The sequence below is a fragment of the Amphiprion ocellaris genome, chromosome 12, assembly GCF_022539595.1.
Source record: "Amphiprion ocellaris isolate individual 3 ecotype Okinawa chromosome 12, ASM2253959v1, whole genome shotgun sequence".
Lineage (NCBI taxonomy): Eukaryota > Metazoa > Chordata > Actinopteri > Pomacentridae > Amphiprion > Amphiprion ocellaris.
Window position 1 is genome coordinate 15,175,133 of NC_072777.1, and position 14,522 is coordinate 15,189,654.

At 42.9% G+C, this 14,522-nt stretch overlaps 1 protein-coding gene across 1 annotated transcript in view; it reads right to left on the reverse strand.

Moving 5' to 3' along the window:
* Window positions 1-14,522, reverse strand: part of LOC111564587 (exostosin-1) — a 458,700-nt gene that overhangs the window by 6,818 nt on the left and 437,360 nt on the right. Inside the window, exon 11 of the mRNA XM_023264250.3 lies at window positions 1,026-1,186. Coding sequence (XP_023120018.1) covers window positions 1,026-1,186 — 161 coding nt within the window. The remainder of the gene's footprint in view (window positions 1-1,025; window positions 1,187-14,522) is intronic.

Genomic DNA, 14,522 nt, shown 5'->3' on the forward strand with positions numbered 1-14,522 from the left:
TAGATCAACATGACGCCCGGTGCAGAACAAATGCACAACAAAGCACACTGTAGTGATGAAGGAGTAGCTGGACTGCAGGTAATAGTATGACAGTTTTTCATTTCGATGAAAAGCATTCTTTTATTGTGTCTTTAAATAAGTGCCTTTAATACGAGTTTACATAATATCCAACAGTTTATTCAGTGTGAACAAAGGACAAAATAATAAAACAGCATACCATTTACAGTGTATATGATGTAAATAAAACTGAGTGGCAGCTAGACATTTATAAATGAGTAGTTATGCAAAATACATATATACACTACCGTTCAAAAGTTGGCGGCCCTTATTTTTTAAAGAAAAGCAGTTTGTTTCAATGAAGATATCATTAATCAGAAATACAGTCCAGACATTGTTAATGTGGTAAATGACTATTCTAGCTGGAAATGACTGATTTTTAATGGAATATCTCCATAGGGGTACAGAGGAACATTTCCAGCAACCATCACTCCTGTGTTCTAATGCTACATTGTGCTAGCTAATGGTGTTGAAAAGCTAATTGATGATTAGAAAACCCTTGTGCAATTATGTTAGCACATGAATAAAAGTGTGAGTTTTCACTGAAAGCATGAAAATTGTCTGGGTGACCCCAAACTTTTGAACAGTAGTGTATATAATTATGTATTTTTAAGCAAATTCACACAAACAGCAGAGGTGACCTCATTAAAAGTTGCATCTGTTAAGGTAAGATTATGGTCGGCTGTAGCTTTATTAACCTAAATGTTTTTCTACAATCAAACAGTTGATTCAAAGAACAAAGTGCGCTCAGGATAATTACAGTATTTTTGTATTTTCAGCAAAAGTTCATCTGGACAATCATAGTATTTTTTTGGTTGTATTGAGCAGATGATTGCAAGGAGCTTCCAGTTTCACTGCTTATGTTTGTAGTAGTGGTATTACTGAAACATGGGACTGATCTAAAGCAAACAGATCAATGAAACAGCAGCACAACTTTGATGATCAGCAGGAAATAGTGAATTTTGTACCTGTGGTAGAAAGCGGCTCCTGTCAGGACCATGGAGTAGTCGTTGGTCCACTTGGACGTGTAGCCCCAGTGTGATCTGGAACTATCCCAGTAGTGGCTCCGTGCTGGATAGCCGACGATACGCTCTGGAAAACTTTGCCACACTATAAAGGCAAAATCCACCTAGAGAAGCAGAAAGACAAAAAATGGGTAGAGACAAGAAAATGAAGATAAGGCCAATGAAAAAAAAAGCAAATTACACAGGATAGGAAAAAAATTTAAATGGCGAAAAAGAGGAGAATGTGTCGAGGGCACATAGCTATGGAAAGAGGCGATGTAGCTTATTCAGAATATATACAGCATGGCAAACCAATAACAATGCAGTGTATTCAAAGCACTCAAATGGCGTTTAGCCTGCCAAACCAACAAGGTCATTTTCTACACAACTTCTCTGCCTCTTCACTGCTTCACAAAGAGATATTTCCATCCCAATTCAAGTATTTCCCCTTTAAAATGTTGTTTAAATATCAGAGCAGACTCACTTGTCTGTTACAGAACTCTGATTCTCATTCTAAGCCTGACTGTGCCAGAGCAAATTTACACCAGTTTTGTCTGTCTTGATCAGGTGTGTTTTAATTTTTCATGCTTAACTGCATCATCTTGAAATCTAAACTTTTTAACAACATATTAAACTCTATAAGGTGTACTTTATTCAGTAACCCAAAATAACATGAAAAAGGAATGATAAAGAAGTAAAGTGACTCCTGTCAGGAATCATTAGTATAAAAATGTTCGATTTAAAAAGGCAGATTATGACTCGTCCTGTAAAGAAACTCAAGTTTTGATTGACAGTCCAAATACTTCTAAAGTCTTAAGGTTTAGGTTTGCACTTAGTTTGATAGCAAAGCAACCCTTAAAAGATGCGGCGCGGTGGTCAGTGGTTAGTACTGTCACAACACACATAAGAGGGCTCTGTGGGTTTGAACCTGTTGGTCATCTGGACTTCAGTGTGGAGATTACATGTCCTGTCTTGTGCTCCAGCATCCCCCACTGTCAGTCCAAAGATATACGTGGTTAGGTTACTTGATGTTTCTAAATCAGCCATGTGTGAGTGTGAGTATCCTTGGTTTTCTGTGTCTGTGCTGTTCCTGTGATGGACTGGTGACCTGTCCAGGCTGCACCTTGTCTTTTGTACAGTGTCTGCTGGGATGGGCTCCCAAAAACCTCAAGTAACTTTCAATTTTTTTTGTAAAATTGAGGATACAGTTTTGAATCTTGCCATTTCCAATAATTTTCTTCACTTCAAAATGCACAAAAAAGCATTACAAAAACACCTCTAATGAACACTTGCAGCTTCTTTGATTCACTTTCATGGTTTGTATCAACACACCTTTAGACTCACACACTACTAAGTGCTAGCCTGAAATACCTGAACTATCACCAATCCCAGTTCCTTGTAAGTGTATGATCCTCTAATAGATTCACATAGTGAAGGGAGTTTGGTGGCCCCTGGAGTTGCACATCTTTAAAGCGGGAATCAGATTGGACAACGTCTCTTGCTCCATTTTCCTCTCAGACCACCTACTTCACCAATAAAGAAGAAATTTCACTCGGGGCTGTCTGGAGCACCTGGTGTCCTTGAAGAAGCTTGAGCTCCCTGACAAAGACCCTCTTTTGAATTCAGAAACACCACTGAGACATGCAGGCAGACACACCAGAGAATAAGGACAGCAGCACATAATGAAATACTTGGTTATACACACACAGACACAAGCACACACACAAGCACACATCACCTCAGGAACCAAGAGAGAAAATTAATTACCAGAATAGTACAGGTAGAGAGACGGATTAGGGGAGTGGAGCACCGAAAGTGAAGGTTCTTCACTGATACCTTGCGGCTTCTGTCATGAATCGCGTGAGCAATTACTGTAAAGCACCAGCGATAAGCTGAGTGAAAGGTTGGAGCTGCCATTCTCAGCACAGACCCTCATGAATGGACATGTTGCACGTGTGTGTGCTTAATATGTGTTTGTATGTGTCAGATGTCTCCACAGCTCTGCTGAAAGGATTAATAATATCATGCAAATACAATTTTGCCTTCAGAGATTAAAAGGCTCTTCATAATGCAAAATGGCATGTGTGTGTCTGTGTGTGTGTGTGTGTGTCTGTGTGTGTGTGTGTGTGTGTGTGTGTGTGTGTGTGTGTGTGTGTGTGTGTGTGTGTCTGCGTGTGTGCCTGTATTACTGTGTGTCCCAGCTTACAAGTGAGCAAGTGGCAGAGCACAGATTCTTTGCACTTATCTGTCTGTCTTAATTATGGTTTAAAACAGAATCTTGACATGGCTGAGGAATTCAAAGGAGGATTGAAAGTAGAACAGAGTGTGTCTATGTGTCCCAATTTTGCTGTTGTTATGGGGACATAACTGTTTACGCAGATGCGCTGTGGGGACCTGTTACCTTTAGGGGACAAAAGCAAGTTCCCATAAAGAAATTTCTTAAAGATAATGGTTGACTCCTCTCTCTGCACATGGGCAGAGAGAGGAGTCACTCACCTCCATCACCTTCTTGATGATAACACATTTAGGACATATATAAACTTATTTCAAACATTTGAAGTAAGAAATGGAAATTTTCTCCAGTACCTACAGGTAAAGAAGACGATTACGAGTAGAATTCGCTTCAGACTACTTTACAGCCAACGGATTTACAGCCACCTGAATTTGTCAAATACATTGTGAAATTGTCTCCAAGAAATAAGAATAATCTCTCAAAAATTTATAGTTCACTTTCAAAGACACACTCTATACACCTACCAACTCAAAAATGGGAAAAAGACGTATCCAAATCCTTTGACTCTGACTTTTGGACCCAGATCTTGAAAACACATTTAAAATGACTAAAAACACCAACTTACAATTAATTCAATTTAAGGTGCTTCACAGAACGCATATAACGCAATATAAACTGTATAAAATGGGCTTCTCACGCTCAGACACATGTACGCAATGCACCCAAAACATGACTGACACTTACTTTCACGCTCTGTGGCTTTGTACACCCGTCTATCAATTCTGGGTGACAATCACACAGAAACTCTCCAATATTTTGGACTGCGGGATTCCACATTTCCCGAACGTTTGCCTCATTGGCGATCTAACACAAACAGCCCTACCAGACATTCATATCCAACCCACACTTGCAGCTATCGCCATTGCCAAAAAAAATATTTTAGTTAACTGGAAAGATAAGAAAGCCCTCAACATCATCCATTGGCTGAACCTCCTCACAGAACACATTTCACTTGAGAGAATATCTGCTATCAGAAAAAACCATTTGGACTCCTTCAAAGAAAAATGGTCTCCATTTATCAAATTAATAAATATTAATCTATAGCCTCCGCTTGTATGTGGGCATATGCCACTTCCCTTATAAAATTGTAATTATTATTCTGTCTGTGTGTATGGTCTGACTTCTGTCTGCTTTATTTCAGTTCATTAATCCTCTACCTTTTTAAGTAGGATGGCACCATGGACTTCAAGGCCGTGTGCATGCACTGGTGGTGTCCTTTCTCTATTGCTCCTGGGGTCGCTCTCTGGCTCTGCGGGGCCGGCGTGGCTCGGGCCCCTCTGCCTGGGGGTGGGTGTCCCCGGTGTCTCTCCCTTTGAGGCCTGGGTCTGCTGGGTCTGCGCACTCTCCCGGGGCCTTGGGGGTGGCGGCGGCTGGTCTCTTCTGGGGCGCCCTGGCTGGCCCTGGGGTTTGGGGTGGGTCGGCCCTCCGGTCGCTCCCCTGTCCCTTCCCGCTCTGCTTCCCTCCTCCTTCCTCCTCTCCTGCCTGGCCGCTCGTCCTCGCCCCTCTCCCTCCCCTGGGGGGGCCTGCGGCCCACCGCTGCCTGGGGGTCTGGCATGGGGGCTGGGTGGTCTCTCTGGGGAGGTGGCTCTGGCTCATCTGGGCACAGGCATTGCTTCTTGCCTGTGTGCCGCCACTGGAGATTAGTTTCTGCTGGCTGGGGGCTTCTGTCCAGGCCCGGTGCGGTCCTGGGGTGTGGTGGGGTGGGTGGGGTCTCCGTGATGCTGCGGGGTGGGCGCCCTGCATCCTGGACGTGCCGGCTCCGGGGTGGGCGTAGAGGCTCATGGCCCTTGCTTCCTGGTGATGCGGCCTGGTCCTCCCTCCGGGGCAGGGTGCTGCATGCGGCTGGCCCGTGGTGGGACTGTGGCACCTACCAGGGCGCTGCTCTAGCGCTGTGACTTCTGGGGTTTCGGTGCTGGCTGGGCCGGTCGGGTTTGGGTGGGCCAACCTTGGCCTCTTGCCTCCGGGCTCTGGGGGCCCTCTGCATTAGTACCGGTGGTCTTACTACCTGTCTCCCCCGCTGCTCTGTCCTCTTGGGCCGGATCCACACCAGACTGCCTCTTACTGTGCACTTCACATACTTCACACATCACTGTACATAGCTACTCTTAGGCACATATAGGGACACGACAGTTAGGGCCCCGAGAGCAGGTGGGGGCATGAACGATGGGCTCTGTGGTGGGGCAGATGGCAGGGCTTTAAGGCCTTGTCTCTTCCCCATCACCCTCTTGCTTGCCTCCCCTGCTCTCTAATTTCTTTTCTTTTTAATGCACCACACACACTCACACCTTGGGGGTAGGTCTGGGATGGCTCGGGGAACTTGGGTCAGGGTAGGCTGCAGAGTAGCCATCCTCTGTGGTCCTCTGGCCTGCCCCCTGGAAGCCTCACCCAGCCTCTCCACTTTTAATGCACCACATGACACTCAGGGTTACACTATCACGGTGCAGGGATAATGTCTCCAGTCTGGGATCGGGAGACATATTAACAGGGAGTAATGGGGGGATCTCACTAATATGGCCTCGCTGGTGGGACCTGGCCCCCTTATGGCTATGGGGTGGCGGGGGTGGACCATCATCCGTGTTGCTGTGGCTGGGGGGTCCCTGGGACCTGGGGGCTGTGGCCTGGGGGGGTTTTCTTGCGTGCCCGACGGGTCCAGGCTGGTGCGATGGCTCTTGGTGGGCTGCGAGGGCTGGAGTGGCCGTCCTGGTGGGCGCTGTAGCTGTACTGCAGGCTGGTGGCATGTGGTGGCTCTGTCCTGGTGGGTTGTCAGGGCGCATTGCAGGGTGTGGGGGCCCTGGGTGTACTGCGCTCACCTGGGGCCTGGTGCGGGGGGTATGCGGGGTGCCTCCCTGTTGGCGTTGCCGGGCCCCACCACACTGTCCATTTTTGCCCTCTGGACTCGCATCGGGTCCCGGCTCTGATTTCCTCTGGCCAGCCCCCGGTGGCGGCCTGCTTTGTGCTGGGCTGGTTGCCATCCCTTCGGCGGGCCGCTCGGCCCCTGTGTCTGGCTTCCTGGCTGTGTGGGGCCGCTGGCCCCCTCGGGGGAGGGGGAGGGGGTGGGGCTGGGCGGGCGGGATGGTGGGGTGGGTGGTCTGGTGGGGGCTGGGGTGGGCGGGGGGTTTGGGTGGCGGGTGGGTCCTCGTGCCCCGGGCCGCCTGGGTCGGTCTTGGCGCGCTGGGGGTGTCGGTAGCTGCTCCCTCTTGTTCTCCGGGTCCGCGTCGTTCACGGTGGCCCCGGTGGCTCTCTTGGGGCGCCGCCCTGTGGCTCCTACGGCCCGGGGGGAGGGGTGCCCTGTTGGCTTGGCCCTGCCTTGCCGTGATTGCTGTTCTGGGCTTCGGGGTCCTTCACACTTGCATGTTTGACCAGGTCTCGCCAGCTACCGCCGAGTCCCATTTCAGTGAATGATGGGACCCACCAGAATGTGCTGAGAATCTCTCCAGACTCTCTACCCTAAACTCATTCTCTCCTTCACTGGTATCTTCTTCTGGCCTATTCTATTCCATCCTATTCTATACTGTCAAGACATCCACAATTATGGTGCTCAGTACTACTTATTTATTTATTTATTGAATCTCTTTTTCTTTTGTGTTGGTTTTCTTTTTTTAGCTAATTTTTTTTCTTTCTTTCTGTTTTACTGATGGGCAGTTAGTAGTTGGGAATAACACACCACCTTACAATCTTTAATTGCAATAGCACCGCCTGTTAGTCTCTATCCCTTTTCATCCTATTCGTCCTGTTCGTCCTGTCCAGTCTTTGTTTCCCCCACACATCACTGAGGTGTAGCACTGCCCTCCCTGGCTCATAATAGGGAATTCTAATAAAGAATATCTGCTTAGCTTTCAGGGAGGGCTGGTGATGGTCACACACATGTACTAAATATTAAAATATTTGGCTGCAAGACTAAAATATGCATCAGTCTCATACAATGTTGACACCTCTTTTGTGGAGTTAAACAATGAGAACAAATGCAGACAAAAAAAAAGAAAAAGATAATGGTTATGGTGGTTATGGTGGTTATGGTCTCCAGAGATGGAGACACAGTTGCATGTGTTTGCGTAATACATACTAATATGTTCTACAAGGCCAAAATTGATCTGAGGAGCAGAGGGTCAATCCAGCAATAGATCTGTTACAAATCTCTCCTGACATTTGGGTTTAACATATCCAATGTTATGAGATGAAAAGGAGTTACATCACATTATAGATGCCTTATTCCCACTCAGTGTTTGGGCTTTTCCACTGTGTTTTGAGAAGTTGTATTTTCAATCTGTTCTTTTATTTTGCTCCCTGGGAAGCAATGCCACTGCAGTGCTTTTTCTGTCAACTTCCATTTGATTTGAGGATGATAAAAGTCAGGAGAATGTGTCTTAAACTGACCTTGTATCCAGCAGTTTTAGAGTGCTGTGGCTTTGATGAAGTTTTACCAGCAGCCTCAGTGTGATCCCAGACAACCAGCTGGGGTGTAAGGTCCACACTGCGGCCACAAGCGGCTGCTGCAGGTTTATAGTTTGCAACATCTTTTGAATTATAGCTGTTCTCACCATGTAGTCTCAGCGGTGTGTAGTTACGCCTTGTCTGAATGTTCTCTGAAGTTTCTTTCATTGATTGTGCACAGCTTCCTCTATGGCAGTTGAAGAGTTTAGCGTATTGCATATAACGTTGCACCCCAGCACCATCTTCTACACCCAGACTTGTTCAAACAGCTGATATTAAATATATACTTATTATGTATTATATTATACTTACTTTATTGTTTTTTTATCAAATATTACTTTTGTTGTCCGTTTAGAAGACTCAACTGCCTTGAATTTCCCGAGGGGATGAAGAAAGTATCTATCTATCTATCTATCTATCTATCTATCTATCTATCTATCTATCTATCTATCTATCTGTCTGTCTGTCTGTCTGTCTGTCTGTCTGTCTGCCAAGCATGTACATTATTGCCCTTGTGGAGGGGTGTGCATGTACTGTCATGGACTTGGTGAGATGATGGAATTTCTGTCTAGTCTCGTGCATCATTCCAAAACACATTGTGCAATGTTTTTTTCTGGATTAGCTCACTTTCAAAATCGTGATAAACTGGTCAACAAACCTTAAAGTTAAGAGCTGTCACATGATACAGTTTATTGCATTTTGTGATTTAAGGTCAGATGTGAAAACCCCTTGGTCTGTCAGTCAAAGGTGCATAGAAAAACATTGTGTTTTGTCATTTAATATGGGCTGAAATAACTGTCGCTGTGTCGAAATGTTTGTTTTAACAGTGATAAAGGCATTTTATTTAACTCAACTTGCCTCGTTTAAGCAGACAGATGTTTAAGCATAACAAATAAGATTCTAAGTTTTCAAAAGATGTTTAGAAAGCATTTAAACCTGCAAGGATATGTCACCTTCTGTAAACCTGCTAAAAAAAAAAAAAAGACTGAGTACATGTGAAAAACATTGTGAATATTCTGCAGTAGATTTAACACACAAATACACTGTGTGAAACTCCCCTTGCTGCAACTTCAGCATCCCTGTTGTACAGCTAAAAGCAGGGCCAAAATTAATAGTTGCATCTTCAATGTGTGACTTCAGTTTCTCACTGTTTGAACTCTGAGTGCTAAGTTTCACACAGTTTTCTGCTTTGAATTTTCAGTCACATATTCACAAAAGTACATACATACTGCTGGAAATTATAAATGCTCTGACACATGCTGAAACCCTGCAGAACCCTAGATATGCCTTTAATAAGAGGATGTTCAAATGTCTGTCATTGCTGCTGTCATGCTATTTCCATATCCACCATATTGAAAATGTCTTCCAAAGGGCATAACGCTATGGTACGCTTGGCCACCCAATGAGAAACAAAAGCTTTGTCAGGTTCTTTGGTCGTATTCCCTTCACTAATCTCTCTTCATGGAATAATCATACATTTAATGAGCTGAAACAATGTAATTATGAAACTGGCACAGCCATTCTTCCACCGAGGTATTGTAATATGAAAAGTCTTATTAAAAGTGTAATGTTCTCTCTTGCACATTCTCAGTCACTTGACATATTCCATCTCCTTTCAATAAATCCCCTTGCCATGTTAAAAGGGCAATTAGAGCGATGGGTTAGTAAGCACAGCGAAAATTCACTCCACTTCCCCTTTATGGTTTCTCTCCTTCTCTGACATCTTCTTTCCCCTCTCATTTCACAAAACAAGCTGTGCACCTATAAAAGTTTAGTTGTACAAACTTGTCGTATTGCTGCGCCACAAATTGTGGTGCCATAAAGTGTAATTGTGATCCTGTTTGCGTAGAAAAGGTGAACATTGACTTGCTCTGATCAATAAAACATCTCAGAGTTTAAAGATATATTGGATCTCTTGGGCTCATTGGGCTTCACAATCCATTATGGATTGCATCTTTCACTCGCTGAAAATCAGTAGCGAAACAAGGTTGCTGCTTGTAACGGCTCTCAAAGCAGGAGCTCAATCAGCATCAGAGGTGAGCTGCTTCTGATCATGTTACTGCCTTAAAACTAAGGAAACTTTGTGACCTGTTACAACATTTGAACATGTTTGTGTCACTTATTTTGGGAAAGACAAGAAAAAGACAGTCATCAAAGCTATATATATATATATATATATATATATATATATATATATATATATATATATATATATATATATATATATATATATATTCACTACCCATCAATTTTTTTTGTACTCACCTTCTCATTCAATGGTTTTTATTTATTTATGTCTTCAGTATTAATCTACAATGTACAAAATAATTAAATGAAAACCATTGAATGAGAAGGTGTGTCTGTGTTCTGTATTTACCTCTCTAAGAAGTGTTTTTTATTGTTCGTGGTGGAGTCTGTCTTTCCTCTTTACAAATTGCCTACCTACATTACTGCTACTAGTTTACATTAAAAGCAATGCATTAAAAACACAATAAAGTGTGTGGGAAAAAAAGGACACTGCCAGTTCTAACTACATGTTTGTCAGCTAATCATGTATAATTAAGGCAATAAAAAAAAGAAGAAGCAGTAACAAAGAAATGTTTGAGATGTTTAAATTATTTAAACTCTCAAAAGTCATGAATTAAACCCATATAAACTCATTTCTGTACATCAAAATTGGATATTTAGAGTTTGCCGAGAAAATAATCCCTTTGTTGTGTTAAAACGTCTTATATATAACTTTACACTGTTTCTTCAGATCTATGAAGTTAATGTCTCTTTCGCTCTACTAAAAACACCATACGGATATATAGTAACAAGGGAGAAAAAAAACTATATTCAAATACATTTCTTAGTCCATAGAATGTAATATAGGTGTATTTACAAGTAAAGTTTGTAATAATGTACAACATTCCAAATTTTTTTTTTTAGACTAAATTAAGTCCTGGAGAATGAAGATTAAAAACCACAGATTACAGGCTTAATATCTGCATTTACATCTGAATATAAAGTGTGTGTCGGCCTGGGGAATCAGTGTACCTCTGTATCTATTATATTTCTGTGACTCACTCCTACTCTGCTGACATGTTGAAGTCTTGATTAAAAAAAGGGGGAATACAAATAGCATTTCCTCTCTTGACAATGCATGCTTTTGACAAGTCACTGGGTTCTAATTTGTTCTAAAACAAATGTCAGTGTAACAAACCACTGGGGTGTTTCTCATCCTGGCTTTTAAGTAACAAGTGAGACTTTAATCAAAGAGGTGCTCTGTGTTTTGACAGTGTAATGATACAGACACGGAGGTAATGGCTCTCGTAAAACTCCTGACTCCGTGAAAGCACTTTGTTTTTCATTAAACCCTCCTCAGTCTTCTTCTCTGGTTTCCTCATTTCGTCCTTGATTTTGTATAGCTTTCTGTCCTTTTTGCCTCCCTTTTCTCCTCTTTCTTTTACCTTTCTTTTCTTTTTACCTGTTTTGTGTTTCCATCCTATTTCCCTTTTCCTTAGATATATGTTCCATTTCCTTGCGTCAATTACTTTCCACTCTTTTTATTGTCTTTTCTTCCACACTGCTACCAAAATTATTTCTATTTCCCAATCCCTGTTTCTGCTCAATCTGCTTCCTTTCTCTTTCTTTCTTTTTGTAATTCTACCTTTCCTCGCACCTTCCTCAGTGTTAGGTTAAATTAAAAGAAAACCATCTTAATGGTATACATCGTAACACCACACATTACACAGTAATTTAATTAAGACTGGATCTTGAGCATCCTCGCTTTGCTATAAATCATTGAGCCTCAGCAGCACTGATACCTTTAATCAAAGTTCTTTGCTTTGTTTTCAGGCTGTTGTCCGATTTTGTTGTTAGACTTACAACTCCTCCTTAGTTTAATTTCCTCTGATGTATCTGGAATTGTCCTTTAAAAGCAAAGCACATTTTCCACCTCTCATTCAGTGACCACAGCACTGTTTGGCAGAGTGAGGCAATTCATTTATAATGAATGGTATTCATGACCGTGCGTGAACAGACTGCTTCATTTCAGCGAGGATCAATACTGTGTTAGGATATCACCACCTTTTGCCACTGGCTGACATAAAACCATGCAGATTGGAGCTGGTTCTAAAAACATTCCCAGAGGCAGAATTTCATTGTGAGGTGTGCAGTCAGTTGTGTCCAAGTCCATTCATGTTGAATCTTTAGTCAGCAATTAAGCGCTTATTTCTATTAAAGGAGAGCAATTGATAGAAATAAAAATAAAATGTATCTCTTTGATGGAACCACATGGACACACAATTTTTGTTCAACACAATTCATCACCATTTCAGACGGTACTCAGAGAATATTTAATGAATTTGGGAAAGTTTATATATCAGTTGCCCCAGACAATGTTGCCTGTGTTATTTTGTCAGTCACATAAGTTATCATTCTGAAAGCCATTTGGCCAGTGGCCCTGAAGGTTCAACGCACTACTTGAAACAAAACACCACCAAATTCAGAAATGTGCTAAAAAGTGACAATTTGACCTTTAAAATGTGCAGTTCTTCAGTCATGTTTTAAAACGTGAAGCCCATTGTGCCCATGGCTGCCTGAGACTAAAGTCTGGCCATGCCACACACCTGGCACTGAAGTCCATTACATGAGTATTCATCTACTCATTGTACTGGAGTTAGATACAGTAATGATTTTTCTGACAAAACCATTTGTCTTGTTTCCATACAGATCTGTAATAACATCACAACAACTCATCATTTAACCACATACAACCAGGAGTGAAAGTAAGCGGTACGGTCCGGTACTGCGTACCCGCAAAAGATCTGGTGGCGGTACGCAGTACTGGCAAAAGATCTGGTGGCGGTACGCAGTACCGGCAAAAGATCTGGTGGCGGTACGCAGTACCGGCAAAAGATCCGGTGGCGGTACGCGGTACCGGCAAAAGATCCGGTGGCAGTACGCCGCTCTTCCACCGGTACACCGCCCGGCTGTCTGCTATCAACTGGAGTTCACTCAGCAGTACATGAGTGCGCATGCGTGTCTACTTCCATAGCACAGCGATTGCTACGGCCAATAGCAGCCAATAGCAAATAGGTGTGCTTGATTTATTGCACTGTGACATTTTCCACAACTAGTCAATTGACGTCAACAAGCACTGCTTGCGCCGGGACGGAGTGAGCAATAAATTACACCTGAAATTCAACACATTCTTGTGACTGGCTGAAAAACTTTCAACAGTATTTACAACAGTTATCATGAACAGATAAAAACGGAGAGAAGCACTACAAAACAGTCAAGATTTTTTTTTTGTCAAAGTAATAATGCAGAGGAAAATAACCTCTTTGTTTAAAAGAAAAGACAGGGACACTGAAGATGGGTTACCACAGAAAATCAGAAAAACATCCAGTGATGAAGATGTAGAGCAAGCTGAGAGTCAGGGTGTGAGACCCAATGCCTTATGTGAAGACCTGGCTGGGCAAAGGAAGAAAAGCAGCTCACACAACAAGTGGTATGGCTCACCGCCACTCAGAGGAGCATAACTACTTTAGGCCTCTGTGGAAAATCTTTTAGGTGATGTGTTTTGATGTTTAGTTACATTTTGAGTGTTTGCTCATGACCTCATGTCTGTTCTTAGAGCCTTGTATTGAAGTATCTGATCTGATATGAGTTCTGATAGTTGTTGACTATAAAGTGAACCTTTAACTAACAGGAGGTAGTGAGTATTGAGGAATGTCTTTTCGGCTCCAGAAATCCTATGTTATGTTGACCTTGGAGTCCACTGTTAACCTATTGCTGATTTGTAATCCTTAGGAATGCACAGAAGGGGAGTCTTGTCTGAGGAGTTATCATTCTTTAGTGGGGATGTAAACCAGATGCTGTAATTCTATACGTTTTCAGAAGGTATAAAAACTGACCGTTGGTCTTTGTTCGAGGAGGATCATTGGGCGACATCCTTCCAGACAACTTCTGTCTGTATGATACTGTTCTTTCTTTTAATAAAGTTCTTATTAAGAAAGTCAGTGTCAACGGGCGTTTCTTCTCCACCTGCACATCACGGACATCAGAGAAACAACGACAAATTTGTGGCGTCACGAACAGGATCAGATGCAGGATTCTTCGGCAGCTGGCAGCTCCCTTGGTCGCTCTTCACCGTCCTGATTTGACGCGTCAGGTGAGCTGGTTTCTCACTTTATTGGGACGCTGATTTGCTCATGGGGGCTGTGGGCTTTTGCTGATGTGCTGCACTGTTAGAAGTGTGTGCGCTGATGTCCTGTGATGTGTTGGTGTTTGGAGCGATGTTCCGTCTAAATTGGGGTTAATTGCGCATAAGTAGGTAAAGTGGGGATAGCATAGAGTAGACAGATAAATGTTGGGATAAGAGAAATAGAAGTTGAAGTGAGATATATAAATGTTGAAGTGAGACTGTAGGAAAACAGTATAGAAACCAAAGCAGTAGATTTTATCCCTGGCCAGGGTTAGTGATTGGCATAATAGCGAATAGGAAAAAAGAGTAGAGAAAAAATAGAGGGCTCGAGGAGCCTATGATTAGATGTGTTTTTTACGGAGTTGAAATGGTAAGCAGTTAAGGACAAGCCGCAGATTCGGATAAAGTCCTCAGGGAGGCAGTTGGCCATAAAAAAAAAGAGGAAACCTGTTTTTGTATGGGTCAGTTCATAGAACTGGGGGTGTAGATTTTAATTCAATTGTAGATAAGTTCCCACTCGATTTATAAGTAGACGTACTGTAAA